The 19750-nt window shown below is 44.1% G+C and overlaps 2 protein-coding genes and 1 pseudogene across 3 annotated transcripts in view; 1 reads left to right on the top strand and 2 right to left on the bottom strand.

Annotated features, from left to right (window-relative positions):
* Eip75B (Ecdysone-induced protein 75B) overlaps positions 1-19750 on the bottom strand; it is a 110961-nt gene that overhangs the window by 71360 nt on the left and 19851 nt on the right. The gene's annotated exons all lie outside the window — the stretch shown is intronic.
* On the bottom strand, positions 3921-18220 carry LOC136997996 (uncharacterized). The gene is given in 4 exon segments (XM_067349744.1): positions 3921-3995; positions 3998-4044; positions 15053-15055; positions 16360-18220. Coding segments are annotated over 4 exon segments (303 nt in total). The 5' UTR covers positions 16553-18220; the 3' UTR covers positions 3921-3935.
* LOC136998223 (uncharacterized) lies at positions 8370-8966 on the top strand (annotated as a pseudogene).

Below are 19750 nucleotides of genomic sequence, written 5' to 3'. Positions count from 1 at the left end.
TGCTGTCAAAGATTTTTGAATTTATATATTTACAGTCATGAGAGTATCAATACATAAAGCACAATAGAGCGAAAACGGGGAATAATAGGAAGGCGGATGATGATGACAGAAAGGGGAAATATGGTTTCCTACAAATACATCGCTGAAGCGATGCAATGTTATCATCTTGTGACAAGCGTTGGATGCTGGAGAGGGGGATCTGTTTCTGCATGTAACTGACACTGCGATATCACTTGCTGTAGGTTAGTGATGTCTTCATAAAGTCTGATTCGCACTGCTAGGCATCGTATCAACTCGAAATCAATATTTACGATCAACAGTCATTCTCTGATTGCAATATTGAGAATTTGACATTGAGAATTCGATCGATATTTTTTCTCGCGTGAATAATATATTATTGTTTGTTCAGTAATGATATCAAGCAAGATAGTTTTTTTAAAAGCTATTTACTAATTATTAGTGAAAGTGTAAAAAATTGTTTGCTTACATTTATGGGTTATCAGAGTTTTTTTTCTATGTATAATGTATATCTTACGATATTTTACGTTCATATCGAGACCCTCGGTCAAATATCATTCGGGCGTTCGATACGTGGTGAGAAAGCAAAGTCTGAAACTGCGGGGGGGATTATGTTAACATTTTCGTAAAGTAGATGTAGGTATCCGGAAGCGAGCTGCAAAATCGAAGCCTAAAGTTCGAGGGTGTACTGTCGCCACTTCGGCCCTTCCCGGCCAAGTTCGATCTACTAACCACCCCTAAAGCCCCGGCACAACTCCCAACCCTGGAGACCTTCACCCCATTTAGCCTTCACCGAGCTCGCTGGATTCCGGGCTTCCGAACGGCTATATATCAGCGAAGACCGGGCTCTTTGTCCGCGTAACGCATTGCTGTCGCACGGCCGAAACATCGTGCGACACGCGGCGCGGAAGACAAAGAAAGGGACTGACTGCACCCCCACGACCCATTTGAGGGATGCTCTCACTTTGCATTCCGCTCGACGAGCGCAAATTTCCCTTTCTTTAGCGGGAGCGGTCTTTGTTCCATTTTTGCGACTTCGTGCACGTCTCGATTGGATTTTTTTCCACAGCCTGTCACGAATAAAATTATATTTCGCTCAGTATTGTACACTGACTGCGTTTTATGGCGATCGCATTACATTAAAAGGAAAGATATCTTGTTTGATTTTATTTCGTTTCGACGCGTGTAGAAAGGGAGAATATAGTTACACGACTCGAGAGATTACTCAGCTCTTTGTCAAATTGTTTGATCGATTACGCGTAGACTGTCATTTCTGTTATCATCTACCTTCGGCGAAATAAATGCGAAGTCTCAAACTATCCCGTCAGTTTCCATCTAGTTGAATTAATCCCTTGTAATTATTGGAGTACAGCCGGATATCGTTGATCCCGCTACGTACGCTTCCGGCGAACCGGGGACGGCAAATTGTTTCCGCGTGACGATATCAATCCGAGGATCGGATTCAATATCCTCGCCGGCGATATTTTATCTCCGCCACTTCCTACGAAACCCAGTGACAGTAACCTAAATCCCACGGGGTTGTCCAAAGTGATTGTCGCCCGCGTACATTTTAGGGTCAGTAGACGAGGAGGTACCGAGGCAGCACGTGCCGCGGACTAAACCGTTGTCACGGTAACGACGACCTTGTCCCGCGCAATCAGCCCCGGAATCCCGATGCCCTCTCTTCCGGTATCTTTGCCAATCGACGGAGGCCGGCCATACGGCGATAATGTCTGACTAATGACGTCATAATGCCGGAATAAACTCGTTTCCACGCTGATAGCGGCGGCACTCAACAAATCGCCACTTCGTAGCTTATTTATTCGCATACTTATTTATTAGTGAGACTCGCGATTCCTGAGCGGCTTTTCTTGCCTGCTGAGCTTCGGCCACAGCAGAGATGTTTCTAGATGTCATCGTACTTTTTACTTAAGAGAATTACAGTAAACTTGAAAAAAATGCGTTATAAAAACTAGTAAATTATATTTGTTATTAAATTTTTACTGATAATAGATCGTTGAGAATTAAGTCTGTTGATGTTATATCACGTAGGAGTTAAATAAATAGAGCATGAGTAATATGATGAGCGGAGAGAAATAGGAAAATCAATACGAACAACGTCGTATGTGTTTCCGAGCGGAACGAACAAAGCATCGCGATCGAATTAGGAACGTCTTTGTTCCGAGACGCTTTAGGGCGACGAGAGTCAACCGACCCTTGCTTCACTCAGGCTCGCGAGGGGCCGCGATTTCTCGAGGGATTGCGTCATCTCGTCTCGAGAAGTGGCGAACTTTAGAAATTGGGACGAATTATCTTCCAAATTTAACGTTGAATTCGTTCGTCGGAAGCTTCCGTGTCAAACAATTCATTCTAATTAATTCGTCGCGCGACAGATTATATCCTTCATTAAGGTAACGTCTTTTAAAAATAACATGCTGATGCAATTTGCCACGTGCTTTCATCCCTTTGACTTGACTTTACGAAAATAAGTCTTAGAATTATAATCATATTAAAATTAATGCGAGCAAGGGAGAAGTATGCGCGTACCGAAAAATGATATTAAAGAAAGGATCCATTGAAAGTTTTCGGCAGACTTTTCGCGAGATTTCTTCGACGCCGCAACTACGTCTTTGTTCGTCCTGCCGGTGCAACAACGCGACGCGACTATGGGGGTGCATCGTAAACCGCCCTATAAAAGCCCACGTAACACGCAAGGGTGAGTGTTGCAAGGGCCGAAGGTAGTTTTACGGTGTAGCCATAGCAACGCACCGTCTAATCGATAAAGTGCAACATTCAAGCCGCCGTGTGACGAACTAACTGATGTTTCTGTCACCGTTTTCAACCTTGTCTTACGATCTCTGGTTTCTTAAGATTAAGATCAGAAATCAAGCGTATTTCAAAAGTTACAAGGTGTCGGACATAATATTGTATCCATTAATATTATATAACTTTCAGTCTAAAAATAAATCTCAATATGTAGGCAAATCTGACATTTTATAGACTTTGCTGCGCAGCTTTATGACGTAACATATAATATATTATATAACTTGTACAATCATAATTGAAAAATTTTTTTTACAATAGATTTTCTTCAATGAATAAAATATAGAAATATAAAGGTTCCGTGAGTAGGATTTGAAATCCCATTAGCAGCGATTATCCTACGTCAATCTTTCAGGATCTTCGGATAAGAGCTTGTAAGACGGTAGACGTCTCATTACGAAATCTATACCATTTTCTTTCAGAACGACTGCAAGCGCGATAGCTCTTGATCGGCCGAGACAGAGGGTGGAAAGTAGAAACGCAGCCCTCGAGTGGGCGTTGCAAGGGTAGTTTAGTGGCGGTCGCTATGGTAACCCCAAAGAGACGACATTCGGTGCACCCCCGTCGTGGACCTTGAATGAGAATCGAAGGGCATGCCATAGACGACAGCACAGCGAATGCCATCTTTTTCTTTAAATTCGCCATTTATTACGGAAATATTCAAAATGACAGACGGGCTTTGTATTAGAGCGAAAAATTCAAAGATTTGTAAAAAGCGTAATATGCTTTTGAAAACTTCATTCTGCTGTTAAAAAAAAATTTAAATATTACTTTTTTAATTATAAATAATTTTAAATGCCAAACGATTGTTAGTATTATAGAATTTCATTTGACAAGTAAGACTTACGCAGAGAAATAAAATAAAGCTGTCGAAGGATTATTTTTCGTGAATTCGCGAGTGCCGAACGCGCACCGATTTAATAGCAGGCTCGAAAAAGCCGCAGGCCAAACATGTTCTCCTTTTCTGCATTACACCGTGCGAATACCGTAGTCCTCTATTTCGCGGTCCCGAGGAGTCCACGGAGGTCTTTCGCCTCCTTCCGAGGGATCGACGTCCCGGTCACCGACATCGAGTGCAGTAACCAAGGAGTAGGTTATCCGCGGACCTTCACCGCACGACACGAGGTCGAAGACCCTACGGTACCTTCGCCGAGTGTGATCGATTCGTGTTAATCCTTTCAATTCTTCTGATAGCAAACGTCGCTATCGCCGTATCGAAGGTCTTCACGACAATCGATTAGTTATTAAGAAAAATAAACAACCAAAATTTTTTTACATTAAATATTCGAATCTAAAATTAATGTAAAATGTAACAAACAATGTAACTTGGACTTTCATATGTTGCCTAAAAGTATAGTGCACTTTAAAAATTGATTTTCTATTTTATTGGCAACATAAAATTATTGTAATGCCGCCATATATAAATTGCAAGTTGCGGACAGCTTTCGGCGAGGGAAAAAATCTGCAATTTAATTTATGCATCGGCGGAATTTCGCGAAACAGCACATGAAAGCATAAAACAAGCAAAAGGGCGCCTCGCGTCCCTAGATGGGGTCTCTGTCCTTAACGGCGTAGGTCGAGGACCTTCAACGACTCGCGCAGCCTTCTATCGTTCACCTCCTCCTTCCCCTTTCTCTGTTACCTCTCCCCCTTTCTCGCTTATACTTTTTGCAACTGCCTGTCCAATCGACTGTTACCGGACTAGATGTCGATTCGAGCGATCGAGGACGAATGCAAGCCCGGTTTCTAAATCGCGCAATTTATTAATCGTGAAGATACATCGATCCACCGTATTAACTTTAATTAATTCCAATCAGGATTAGATACTAAATATAGAAAATGCTCGAACGCGAATACATCAGATACTTGTTCCAGAAGGAAACCAATCGACGCGAACTTCTCTTACGGCGAGAATCAATGAACCGAGGAACGACTCAGAGCGGCGCAGAGGCGGCGAAAAAAAGTCCGATGTACATAAGTGCGGCGGTGCTTACCGCCGATCGAGCATTACCAAAACCGTCACCGCATCACGCCGCCACAAAGAGTCTTTAGTAATTCAAATGGCGGCTACCGACCGATGCAAATTGCGACGTGCAGTCCGGGCACTATATGTATTAATGGGTCAGTGGCATCGCGCGAACCTTGCTCGAGCGTTGCACTTTTGCAGCGCCGTATCTCCCCCGCTCGCGCCTTGCTTCTCCGCTCTCGGCATTTCTTCTATCGTCGCCTTTTCTCTCCGTCTCTTTTTCCCCGCGCTTCTCTTTCTCTCTTTCTCTTTCTCTCTCTTTGTTCCATGTATCAAGGACTGCTACTTATTTCAACCGAAGGTTCAGTGCCGGCAATGCTGGAATGCATTCTTTGCCAATTCTTAGAATCGATAAATTATATAGCTTCTGTTAAAGGCAGGAAATGATGAGACATTTGGAAATTATTCGGAGCCTGTCTGCACCTCTAGACTTTTGTATATAATTGCGTAAAGAACGGTCAAATTTTTGTATAGCTACTGTGACGTAAATCGTGCCGTCTGTAAATCGAGGTTAAAGAGTCTAATGATTCGAGATGTAAATAGCATTATTGCTTTACGGGCGGTCCTACGTTTATAGAGAAGAATACTGACCTTATTCACAAGGAAGACGTTGGGAACTAATTCATAGGATCTGAAAGAACACGACTTGGACACTGCGGCTTTTATGGATTACCGCAATCAGCACCACGCAGTGGTCGAAAACGAACTATTTCAAAACACAAAGAGTCCTTTCAGTTCTTTCATTTCTATTTTCTACAGTATAAATTTGGTTCTCTCTATTTTTACAGTATGCATATCAATTTCACATAAATTAAATCTACTACTTCCATATAACAAATATTATCGCACATAAATTAAACGAACTTTATAAAACTGTCGTAAACTGATAGGTTGTTCCAGTTATAAATTCGAAAAAAATGAGATCAGCAAAAAATCCCCCCTAAGCATCGAGCATATCGAGTTTCTTGCGATCAGTGCAGGTGGGAATAGAGATATGAGATCAAGACGGCTCAATGACGGTTACGAAGTCCGTATTGTGCCGCAAAATAGATCTTTAAACCCTTTCGTATTTTCTCTATTTCCCGGAAAAAAAAGAATCCGTGAAAGTTTCGGTGATTTCATCCGGGGCGGAAGTGCAAGTACTTCGAAAAAAGCCCAGCTGTCGCCGAAGATCCGTCTCAGGTAAACTTTTGTACCCTTTCGCTCTATTTCGTAAATTCGGAAACCCTTTCTACGCTGTACAACGATTATTGTGCGCACAAATGCTTCCATATTGCTCATTGAGTCCCAATAGAATTACACGCAACGAACACAATAAGGGGTCTTCTAAAAAATCTTTTCTAAATTAAAAAATAAAGCAACAATATAACGCTTTTCATCACGCTATCGAAGAATGCAACGTCAGCAATTGAGAAAAATATTTACTACAGCGAAGTTTATGAATTATCTCTTCTTTGAACTTTCGTCAGAAATGTAACCCTGAAAAGAATTTTAGTTTTGTGTCAGAAAGTTAACGCTTGTTAACATATTGACCACAGATACCCTGCAGATACTTTTGCCCGGCTCTAATTGTATTCATAAATTTAAAATCTTTTATATTTTTTTTTCCGTAACTCAAGGTAACATAAATTTTCGAAACTGGAAGTCAGAAACTACTGTCCTGAAATTTCTTTTGCCGCTTCGTGTTCAATATTATTTTTCTATATCGTGTCTAATTGTAACCGTAATTTATCTTCTCATTTATATATTAGCTTGCGCAATTTATCACGTCATGATTTACGATGATTCGAAAAAGCGCCGAAATGCCGAAATTAATAAGAGAAATTAATCTACTTTGCGGAAACTAGACCACAGCTAAACTGAAAAAATGATTAAGCAAATAAGATTAACTTAATTCAAAGGCAGATTGCGGAAAAGAAGACTGGCGAATAAATTCATTAAGTTTTCACGAAGGTTAGAAAAAACATTGGCTATTTTTTTCATTTTTTTCATCTATTATGTACTAAGTGGATTAATAAATCTTGTTGGTTCTCATTTTCTTCCTGCCACCGCATTCGCTATCCACAAATTATTAACCTGGTCCTAATTGTGTTATCGCACGATAAAATCGGCCTTCCTCGAGAGGCATTTTTTTTTGCGAAGGAAGATGTTCCGGCTGTCTTGGGGAAAGGAAGAGGGGAGGGTAACCTACAAGGGATGATTCACCTCCTTCCTAGGGTGGCGTGGGTGGTTACGAGAGCGTGGCCAAGGTCGGGGACCAGTAAACACAACCGTTTCCTTGGTAACCATCCCTCGAGATCGTGCAACCTTGAACATTTCGCAAGATCTTGGGATCTTTTCTTGAGGCAGCAGCGAAAGAGCGTTACGCTATCAGGAAATCCAAGAAAGTTATACACTCGACGGCTTTATCACTGTCATTGAGTGTTCAATATCCAAATGTTCAAAGTATGCAATTTAAAAACCGAGTAGGATTAACAGTGTAATTTTGCAGAAAAAGAATCTGTTATCACAAATTAATCGCGCGATCGACTCGCAGCTTATCATAACCGATATCTATCTCGCGTCTTATGCATTGTTTTTTGTTGTTGTTATTCTATCATTTTCCTCTTTTTACACGGTATGTTTTGCTATCGATTTTCAGATTTGAAATCTGAAACATCGAACGTAATGGAAAACAAATTAATATCTTCGGGCACCAGAAGCCCCTTCTTTACTTTATATTCACGTTCCGGTAAACTATTTTGAATGACTAAAAGAAAATCAAGCACAGTCACCGAGGTGATATTTTCTTATACTTGTGTTGTATATTTTATTTAGCATGTTACGTAAATAATGGTAATATCGCCACATCATTTAAACGTTAGACACCGCTCGATATGAGCCGCGTGACTTCTCGATCGCCCGGTATACAGATAAAGCAAAATGAGAGCGTAAGAAGAACCGGGTTCGTTTACCCGCAGTTATCGCAACAGGACTCTTTCGGACATAATCGCGTTCTTGTCTCGTGCAATTCTTTTTGCACACCTCGACATGCAACATACAACTTGACAGCGAGTGAGCGATCGCAGTTAATATAATGCATCGTGTAATTTCGACCGAGCCAATTTTAAGCTCACTCTGCATTGCGCGATAGAAAATAAAACAAAAATCGAATTTCGGCATAACTCAAATGTTGATAGTCAATTTTTGTAACAATAAAAAAGCACGCTTCTATATAGAACCGCTTTGATATCAAAATTCTCAAGGAGTAGCATTTTTCGAAAATTAAAGCAGCAGTATCCGTTAATTCGACCGAAGCCGTATCACCCAGGAAGCAAAGTTTCTGTTTATCGGCATATAATCCAGCTTGCAGACCGTCTCGCTGAAACCCGAGCACTTTATTCAAACAGGCGGAAAGTTCGGAAACAAGAACCGAAAACAAAGATCCACAGGCTCGAAAGCGGAGCCCTTCAGCCGGCAGACAAGCCGTGTTTCCTTCGAAAGGGTTTGACGATGATCGCGATGCAAGGAAGGAAGGAAGAAAGAGAGCGAGCGAGCGAGCGCGAGGGGCGGAAGGGGGGGCGAGGGAGAGAGGGGAACGAAGGCAAAAGCGGGAGAAAGAGGGTACGGACGGGGAAGCGGACGGAGTGAGGAGGAAATAGTCGCAGAGAGACACGGAGAAGAGAGAGAAGTCGGGTCCGTGACCGAACAGGATCAATGCACGACGCGGACCTTGAGAGTCCCTCCACCCCTTCACCCACCCCCCGGGTCTAACTCTCACCCAGCGACGATCTCGCCGTCCTCTCTCTCTCTCTCTCTCTTTCTCTCTCCCGCCGCGCCTTTCGCAGCCCTTGCACGAGCGGCGCGACGACGAGCGAGAGGAGGACGAGACGGGCCTGGAGGACGTGCGCGGAGGGGGAAAGACGCGGCACGAGAGAGGAGAGGCGCAGATTGCATCGTGCACAGCACCGCTCTGTCAGCCGCACACCGACAACGGCATAACCGCACTAGCACACCGTCGTCGGCCGCTGATATGCAGGCCGATGCACCGCCGCGGTGGCCCCTCACGGCGGCCAATGCTCTTTGAGATCTGCCAAGGCTCTAAAAATTGCATTATTAACCCCTAACTGGTACGGCATGGGCATCTCCCGTATGATCTCATACCCAATTAGTTACTGAAACCGCCGTCGTTCGCGATCGACTCGCCTCGCATATTTCATCGTGTCGCCGTCGCGCGCGCGCGCACGCGCGCAAGCGTGCTTCTTTCCTATTTATTTCTTCTGATTTCTACGACGTTAGCTTGATGGCTCTGCTGTGATCTATCGCGGATTAAATGTGCAATATGTCAATTTATATTGTAATACGTCACGGATTAAATAGAGATGTATGAGATTGTCGCGAAACATCATTCCGCCAGAGTACCGCGTATCTATTTTTCGAAACAGACATATATACGAATGAACTAGGAAGTTATATAAGAACAGCTGCTATATTCTGTCAGGTCAGGTCAACCCTCTTCAAAATTGATGACCAATTCCTTGAATTCCGCGGTGCCTTATGGCGGATGTTTACGCAAAATTCTCATCAGGATGACGGAATATCCTTCACGCATGAATTCGGCAGCTGAACTGACGTTTGTCGCAAGCAGTGTGCACAGATTGAATCTCTATTGAGAGATTTGCATCTGTCCAAACCCTTTTCCCGAGCGTAAGTCAGGTAAAGGATTGGTGAATTCCAAACTGCCAATCGTTTCGTAAATAACATCCGATGACTGAAGGATCAGCTGCTGATGGTGGCCACATTTGCATCTTACATATGCCAGATGTGGCAATTCATTTTTAATTCAATGATACAATATTACAAATTGATATTATTGTATTAATAATGTAAATATTTTGTCACACAACAGCGCAACGTGCGTTGCCGACTGACCGAATATCAATAGGGGAACATTGCGTAAATACGTGAAAGGATAGACGAAAGAGCAGTAAACGCGGGTCAAATAAACAAAGCGGCGAAAGAAGCGCAACGAATGAGTAAAAATTTCGTTTTTCTGGATGAATTATTACCCCGAATTTTTTTTCCTCGTCCCTTCATGGGGTTTCTTCCGGAGATGCACATGACGAAATGTAGCTGTGACCTGACGCACGCCTTTTCCTAGTTTTTGCTGTTGCGCAATATAAAAACTATATATCTACAAAAAACTGGAAGTTTTACAAGCCAAGAACGCCTCGAATGTGAAAGAATCGAAATTCAGTTAGTTTAGTTTCAAAGTTTAATAATTATCGAAGTTTCAGTTAAGAAAGAAGCAATTTTTTTTGTATAATCCCAATTGTGAATAAACAGCTTAGGAAAAATTTGATTAAGTAAATAAAGATAAACGTGCCGAAGTTTGCGGTCTATCCGTCCGTTTTTCTAGATCCGTCCGCAATCGCTAATACAAACAGCCTTTCCGTTCCCACGCTATTCATGTTTACACCACGAAAATTTGACACTATTCAAAATTTCGGAAAATCGAGAGATTTATGTGAAACCTGTATTTCCAGAATCATATAGGAATATACGTTTCTATCTTACATCTGGTTGAAATTTTGCTGAGATAAGTTTCCAAGAAAAAATATATATATATAAAATAAAAAATGTAAGATAAAATTTGTATCTTATCACATTTTAATTTTACGAAGTAATCTTAATGAAAAAAATATTCATTAAATTGATTTTAAAAAATTAAGTTATATAGTTACAGAACATATAACAGTTATTTATCTTTTAAAAATAAATAATCGTACGATCCGTCATTGATCTTTGACCTCACGATACTCGCAATATAAGTACGATTCTTTCACATTCGATGATGCGAGAAAATGTGAGTGTTCAGCAACGTTTTTATAATCCTGTCAGCGCTTTCTGTTAGCCCTGCTCACAAATAGATTTATGCAATTCATGCACAAGGCACCATCAGTCTGACAGTGGGGATGCGTTTGCGGAACTCTGGATGCATCTGCCGAGGTCGGTAAGACGAGAACGCGACACGCGCGATGTAACGCGAAACCCTTTTTACACAAACGATTTTACATAACAGATGTAACGATGTGGTCACGTGGCGATCGTCCACTTTCCCTTGAAAACACCGGAAGAGGATAAAAAGGACTTATCGCAACATGGACGGTAGCAAAATGCACGGTAACATGAAAATATATTGCGTATTATATTAACGAAAGGATGATTCTTCCGTATGCAAACGCATTAAGCATTTTAATAGAATTAAATTCTAAGGATTAACGTAAGTCCTGGAAAAAATGTCGCAAGTCTCATACAGATGAAATATCGATCGTTAGAAAAGTTACCATTAGAAAATATTTATCATTAACGCGTTTTCCTCTACCTGAAACTTCGATATCCGCGTATCGATAAGTGAAAAAAAAAAATTTTTTTTCACATTCCTTGAAACACGTATGCGGTGATTAGTATATTCATAAATATCGTATTGTAGAAAATGTAAATTGTTATTTAAAAATATCGAATATTAGAACCACTTTTCCTGCAGTTACGCGGGACGAACGCTAGGGGCTCCTAGTTACCTCGCGAGCGTACTTACGAGACGAGTTAACATGAAAAGCGGCAGCGCACGTCGGGTGCATTGCACCCCCATTCGTCCGACGGGGGTTGGATCGATCGCGGGCGTTGGCGCCGAGGTCACCGGCTCGCCTTGCTCGGAGTAATGACCCTCACCCAGTGCAGTGCAATGGCATCGACGAGCGGCACTTTTCCTGGGAAGTCGCGGGGGCGGTTTCGTAGAGGGGTGCCTCGTCGACGCTACGCGATCGCAGTCTCGAATACGGCGAGGAGGGGGTAAAAACGCTCTATTCCGCGGCCTCATCAGCGCTGCGAAACGCGCGGGGGTGGTACTTCGATCTCCCTTCTCCATACGCTGCCGCTGATGTTGATGAACCCCTCGCGCAGGATCGCTGGGGACCTTAAACTTGGGGGGGGAGGTCGATCATCGAACTCAACCTTCGCAGTGACCGCAATCGCGACGCTGCTCTTCCGCTTACCTTTCCGCGAGAATATTCAGGTGAGATCGTCACTTTCGAACGAGCAGGAAATTAGAGGAACTTTCGACCAATTATATTCAGATCTTAACCGATTTCTTAGAAATCTTTCAATTACAGTTAACACATATTGAAATTAAATATGTAAGAAAAAATCCGATCTCTTCGAAATCATTTAAGAGAAAGTTTCCAGCATCGAATTCTCGAGGTTGCAAGGAAGTTGCGATAGAAATAGGAGCTATAATAGCTGTACGGCGCCCCGTTTACTTATTCATATCTCGAGGCAATAATCATACGACAAAGGACTCGGGCCCGAGATAGATTGAAGTTTTACGCTCTTTGTTTCCCTCCCTGCGGCGGGCAAGAAAACGTAAAAGTAATTATCGCGGGACCGGTAATTACCCAAGTGACGCACCCCCACACTCGCCCCTCTCGAGTCCCTGCGGAAGTTTGCCGCCGCGACAGAAAGTCTCGACTACCTGGGAGTTGCACCTCGCGCAAACTCCTCCCCCACGCTCGCAGTCCCATTTTTCGCGGAAACGCGCCCTCGCGTAAAGGGAGAACGTTGTGCGACGCCGCATGCAATGGCGATATGCAAGAGGGAGAGACTGACTGGGTCATTCCACCTTGTTTTGCACTACCTAGCGGACAAGAGATATTGCGAGATCTTTCGAATGGCCACTCTTGCCAATGTCCTGCCACTTTCGATCCACTCTGACGAGAGCTCGACATAATAGCGATGACAGCGTCGGAAGGAAACAATTGAAGAACAATTCGCACGACAGCGCGTCGGTATACAAGAATAATTGCCGTTTTTCTATAGGAATTCACAGTATTTCTATTTTTTTTTTTATTAGATTCCTATACAAATGAACGGATTTAAATTATTATTGTAATTATTATTGACATGCAGTGTCTCGCGAGTTTTATCTCGTGCGACTGAATTTTACGTAATTCCGAAAGATAAACTTTGAATCCTTGGAATCTGGCACGACAGAATGTACTCGAGCTTCTGATATAATTGGTTAGATAATTTGTTGAGTATACTGAAAACTAAGAAAAAAAAGCTTCTTTATCAGCTAACCTTGACTGATAACGGAGCTCTCGGTACAGTATGTTTAGATTTTTTTTCCTGTCCAAACTTTCATCGATTTTCATTCCTGAACTACATACGCAACGAAGCTATATATGTTGTCGTAAACGACAAATTGTAATATATTATTATATTCGTTTTGAAGATAAAATTATGGTTAAATACACACATGTAGACTTCCTAAGCTCGAAACTAAAAAAACTGGAGCGAACAGTTTAGCTGTGTGCGTGTGTGCACGGTTTCATCATTATAAAGCGATAAGATACTGCGATAAAATTTAAAAATATTATATCGTACATAATCGTAATCAACCGAAAAACGTAATCACTTAAATCTGTTTAAACTCTCGAGTTATTATCGTCAACAGGAAAATCGAACTCAAAAAAGATGCCTGGAAATAACGTGCACAATTAAGGAATTTTTGGAAAGGTTAAAGAGATGCAGTGCTTTTTATAAAAGCTTAATTCGATTTTTAAAAATCCATTATTCCCAATGTTTATTATTAAACTGCAAAAACTTGACGCAAAAAGTAGCATTTCGACATTTGCTGGAGAATGTAAAAATTTTGTATAGAGCTGACTGTACTATAAATTCATTTCGTGAGTAATTTGTATAAGATAAACTTATCAGTGTCTTATTTCAAAATGAATTATAAATCGTGTTGAGATTCATTACGAAACGTTCGGTGGGGAGAAAGTTTATCAGCTTATCACTATTTCTAAGGAAGAACCCATTTTCCTTCTACGAGGCCTGGGCCGAGATAGGGGCCTCAAGTCCCAACTGTGTTTGCCCTTCTTATCATAGCGCATACCACACGCGGGCACTTGACGCGCACATGTTGCGCGCGCGCGCTGAGAGACACTCGCACGCATACGCACAGACAGACCTTGGCTGAAGGGTGTCTGCGCCCATGGCACACGTTGCGGGATGCAGCGAGGTGCACACCCTTTGCTTTTAATGCCCAAGTGCTCGACTGGTCCCTTTCGGTTTCTATATGTCACATTTTTTTGTTATGTATCATTAAATGTTAATTTTCTTGCTACATAACGTTACATTGTGAATAATTTGATTCAATTATATAACTGTGGCTAATTAAGCCTTTAAAAATAGTATCGTGATAATGAAAACGATAAATTGTAAGTTTAATTTTTAAAAGTAAAAAAGCAGATAAGTACGATTGAAAAAATTGTTAAATTTTAGATGGAAGCAGATAAGCCAAACTAAAAAGCGTAGCTCGAAAAAGATATCTCTTATCCAAGGGGAAAATTTCCTTGCTCCGTCAACCAATAGCTCTGTCGAAATGCACGATGACACATCGAATCGTAACGTCACTGAGCCTTGGCCTCCAGTTAGGAGATAATAAGAATCGTCGATAATACGCAGACTATTTTAAAACATAATGACTTGACCCACTCGGGATCAACAATAGCAACTCGGCTTTCTCGTCCACCTGAAATTCCTCGACTAAACAACTGCCTGCTCTACACAATATCGTTATTTCTTTTGTGTGGAATGTTTAATCAAACGGACAATAATAAGAAAAAAAAAAAAAAACCCGACTCTCGGCTTAGATTGCACGTAGGAACGTAAACTATAAAGATTTATCGCTCCGATTTTTCACGGCGCGCTAAATATATGTAAAAGTAAACACGGAAATCTGGAGTGCTCTATAAATTATGGACACGAAATTTTGCACACAATGAACAACGACACTTTTCGGTGAAATGTCTCTTCGTTCTCACGATCGCAAAGTCATTTCTTATTATCATGCACGCTGTCGCCGCGATAACGCGTGGTCACATTGAAGATCGCCCGTATTTTTACAATTGTGCGACGTTGCAGCCGTCATTTATCGATTAATCGACGAGGAATAATGGTAGCTGTATATTGTGAATCGACGACAAGTTTGCAAAACTGACGCAGTTGCGCGCGGATTGTGCCGTCACGTTGTGATAACGCGCTTCTGATAAGCATGAAACTAAACGCTCTCGGATGCAGTTCTCTAATGACACTAATATTAGACTTGAACTTTCACCGTGAACCGAACACGGTCTCTGCAACTCGCTTTCGTAAAAAAATTAAGTCGCCTTGTTTTTTGCATTCAGACCTTCAATTTTCCGTTCGTTCTAGCGTGCAGTCTGGATTAATTTCCACGCGATTGATTCCGATTACGTGTCTCCGCGTGTAGATAAGAATGTTGATGATTTACGACACAATGTGTGTCGGCGGTCTTTCAGAATACTTTTCGATATTTCTCACGGTCAAGGTCGCGCTCTGCGTCATTGCCGAATTTATATTTAGATAGACGGTTTAAAGAGCCAACTCCCATTCTTTCGCCATCGTATTAACATAGATCATAGTTGTCGCGGCTGCAGGCGGCCTCGAACTTTACACAATTCTGATGCGGGTGCCGATTTCTTTTGCGAATAGAATCGCACGCCAACGCGGCGACACGAAATATAAAAGAAATATGCGAGCGTCATGATCCTTTCGCCACAGACAGCCTTGATCATTTGCCACCTCACTTACGAGGACAGGCTGGCGTGTGTTCCGGGATTGAATTATCGTGGAGGAGAATTTATTATTCAATATATGTACATTTGTTTTGACTATTCGATATCGTCTCTTTTTTTGCGAGCGTTATTTCTTTCTCCACTTCTTCGCTTCGTTCGTTCTATGTCCGACTGCGACGAACAGACAACAGTGCTTAGCGGGACTTATCGTTAATGAACCTTACGAACGTAAACACACTCGTATGATCTCGAATGTAAAACAGTTCTGCGAAGTCTGACGATGGAACGGCGATCCGCCGCAGAATTCCTCGTCTACATCCGACCAGTCGACGCCTCGAAATTTATAGCCGTCGTTGCACCGCGGTATGCAAATTTCGTCCAGATCTCTCCCACAAGTTCGTTCCTTTTTCAAACCGCTTTTTATGGGCCGATGATCTCGCTACTTGTGCCGCAAAACGGTGCATAAACCGTGCTTGCGTAAGCCGCTGCTCGTAAACAAAGCGTGGATGCATTCACGAAATGCATATCAACGAGCGAAAGTCATTGTGCATTATCTTCGAGAGTTGTGCGCTTTTCAATTTAACATTTAACAAGACATTCAACAATTACCGAGATCCTTTTACTCGCGTGTTAAATTTAGATCAGCAAGTTTCATTATTCAAATGATTCAAAGAGTCTCGAGAGCGGCAGATCGGAGATATTCAAACTCAACATTGCATATATTTAACGCAAGGTTAACGAGTTCGCGAAGAACGATTTTCGAAAAACAATTGAGAAAAAAAGGGGAGCCGCGAATTCTTACATCTAGATACATATTCGAAATACAGTTGGGAAAGATTGATTCAGGCTCCTCACCGAGGTCCGGAATAGAACTGGTGGGTTCCTCGTGATGACCCTTGCTCTCGTTCGAGCTCCGCGCTCTGGGAGGCGGCGGCGGCGGCGGCGGTCTCATGCTGGACGTCGAGCTAACTACGACTGTAGCGGGCGGCGGCGGCGGCGGACCGCCGTTTCTTCCGTGATTGCCACGTATTTGAGACTGCGGTGACATTAGCACCGTTTCGCCCCGCGCGTGCCCCTGCGGCGGCCGGGGGCACCAGCCATGCAGCACTCTTATGGCGCTGCGCACTTCCGCCTGCAATTCGGCGGCCCTATCTCGAGCTGTGTGAGCCACCTTCGTTACGAAGAACCCGCGCTATCGCGGGTTACACAAAGATCACGCGAAAGACGACACTCTCGTTGGTACTATGTAAGTCGTGCGCGTCCACTTCACTCACCTAACACGTGGATACATGTACAATTAAGTCACGTTACGTGCACGATCAGTCACCGAGTCCTATAAACGCATTCCGCTCGAATCTCTGCTCTCTCTCTAATAAGCGGATACCGCGAACAATTGAAAACAATTACGTTTGCCCCAAACGATGCACCTTTGCGCTTCACCGTTCCTCGATCCGACGTGGGAAAACAATTCGGATCTGTCACTTCTCGTCGCACTTTTCTCCGTCTTTAAATTCGTCGCGCGACACTTGAGTTTGAAGAATCATCACCTTCTGTCGCGAGCCTCGACGGTTCACTCTACTTCTAGATCTACAACTACAAATTGGAGAACACTTGGGTTCAGTCACTTTCTCCCGTGAATGCAACCTGTCATCGTATCCTCTCTGTCGGCGATTAAAATCAAACTTCACCTGGACCAATGGAGTCGCGTAATCACTCTGTCTCTCTCACGCGTACTCGAGTGTCACGGTCAATGTCTCACAGTGGCGCGTGGCAGGTGCCCGCGGAAGTTCTCGCTCGCGATACCGATCGCTCTTGTCCGCGCGCGAGTCGCACGAATGAGGCGCGCGAATTACGACGGAGTGCAGGATGAGCAATTTGAGCGAGCGGAGCGAGCGCGCGTTTCGGAGACGTCGATCGCCGTGTGAATGAACGTTTCTTAGCAGTTCGCCGAAAACAACAGTCCTCGGCACACGCGTCGCCCCTCGCGAGTCAGCGTCGACCTTCCCCTCTCTCCTACCACCCACGCATCCACCACTTTCTCGTTCCCTCCCGGCGCGCCACTCTGCCCCACTCACGGTCGCCCGTCTCTCACCCTCGTGCGCGCTGGAGCGAGAGAGATGCGTAACCGCCTCTCCGTCTATCCTCGATCGCCGTCACAAAAGCGAGCGTCAACCCCCGTCGTGGACTGCGGCGTTATCACGCTGTCAAAACAAGCCGCCGACCGTCTAAGTCGGCGTGACACGCTGTCTTTGACGACGACGACGACGTCGCGATAGAGGCGTTTATCACGTGGGTCGCGCGCCAGCGTCACCCTCGCGGAGAAACGCGCGCGCGATATCCGTGCGAGATCGGCGGACAGTGGTGACGCGGATGCGGAAAATTCGCGTGCGGGCACGCGACAGAGGCGGCGTGGATGTACAATATTAGCGATGGTTAACGTATGCGCGATCGCTGATGCACAACGCTCTGACGAGCCGACGACGCCGAGAACCGTCATCGACGCCGGCGAAAGTGAGAGTGTGCCGGTCGCGGCGGATTCAGTGGTGCATAAGCGCGGCGGACGCTGTCATCTCTTTCCCTCTCGGCGCGTCGTTCTCCCTCTCTTCCGATCCGGTCTCCTCTCTCTCGCTCTCCCTCGCCCTCTCTTTCTCGCCCCTACGGGCAGCCTATAGCCGCCGGCAAGCAAAAGCGTGCACGCTTCTCTCTCTCTCTCTCTCTCTCTTTCTCTCTCTCTCGACCTATAGCGTCCGATGTGCTGGCGTGCTGCTATCCGTGCGCGTGTATATAAAGCGGCTGCCCGCGATACGACCCTACACACCAAACCACGCAGCACAGTCTCCCTCCGACTTTGCCCTTCGTCCGCCTCCTTCTCGTCACTCGCACTCCGCCGCTTTCTTCCTTCCGTACGCGCGAAAGACGCGACCCTCGGATACAACCCCTCACCACCGAATCCGTCTGTTCCGCGCGTAAAACAATAAATTACGCGGCTAATCGTCGATCAAATTCAACGATCAAAGTGGCACGAGAGATCTTACGACTTTTTCAAAGTCGGTCTCAAAACCGTTCCGCTTGTTTCGAAAAATCAAGGCGACGTTGGCGAAATGAAAAAGTAAATCACCAATCCTATCAGTTCTTTGATTATTCCAGATATTTTTGGGAATGCCTTTCACGCTCGGACAGGTATCGTCGCCTTTACCACGCCTTAGTTACGGCGCTGAGAGTGCATTCTTTGTTGGTGCATCGGCAAGCGGAGAGCCGTGCCGAGCGTGTCCGCCCCTGTGCCAGCGATAGGCAGGGGTAGTTCAGTGCGCGCCGCGGTTGCGCGTCTGCTATCACATGGCCTTGTCCTTGAATGAGGCTTGTGAACCCGAGGCTTGCTTTTATCGATCAGCCCCCGCATCCCGCTTCGACGCACTCGCTATAACCATCCATCTATCTCGGTGCAATGGCGTATCTAGCGAAGAACGCTCCCAAGTTCATTCGCGACTCTTTCTATCCCTTATACATTTATTAATATTTTATATATTTATATCATATTATACATATTTAATTACTCAAGTCGATGGAAATTTCTGTAAAATGTTGGATAATCAACGCTCAGATTTGCAGGTTTAACAGTGTTGATGCATTAAAAAAATTGCAAAGAAAAAAATGATATTTTAATTCCAAAAAAAAAAGCACGGCGTAAAATGCTTAACAAGTCAAACGCATGGCGACATAATTAAATTTGCATACATACATATATGCGGACATAGATAGCGATGTACTTTAGGGCTTGAACAAGATCCGCTTTTTAACCACGGCAAGACTTGGCATAAAAGCGTTCACACTGAAACCGAGCATGCTTCGAAGGAGCCGCTAAAGGGTTAAAACGTACCTAATGTCCGATTTTCGTCACTGCGAACTAAACCGGACATGCATCGCGCAGTAACATCCGTCGTGTCTCTCTATTCTTAGGACGAGCCGTAATTTCTAAGACGAGTCCCCCTCGAGTCGCGCCGCAGAAGAATGGAACATAATAAGTATAATGGTGTGAGCATTAAACCCTTCTGAATTTCGGCCGAGAATCCCTCTAGACGGTAAATTCGCCGCGCGTTCTAGATCGGTTCGACGAAGGTCAAGGCCTCCCTGGACAGGGATCGGCGCGACGGTCCCATCCCCGCGTCCTCGCCCGCCCAATGACGCGAATCATCCAGCTTGGACGAACCGCGAGGAAGTCGGGCGGATGTGAATGCGACGAGATGAT

This window comes from Linepithema humile, chromosome 2 (assembly GCF_040581485.1).
Source record: "Linepithema humile isolate Giens D197 chromosome 2, Lhum_UNIL_v1.0, whole genome shotgun sequence".
Taxonomy (NCBI): Eukaryota; Metazoa; Arthropoda; class Insecta; order Hymenoptera; family Formicidae; genus Linepithema; species Linepithema humile.
The sequence above is the reverse complement of the archived record's forward strand: the minus strand, read 5'-3'. Positions and strand labels throughout refer to the sequence as shown.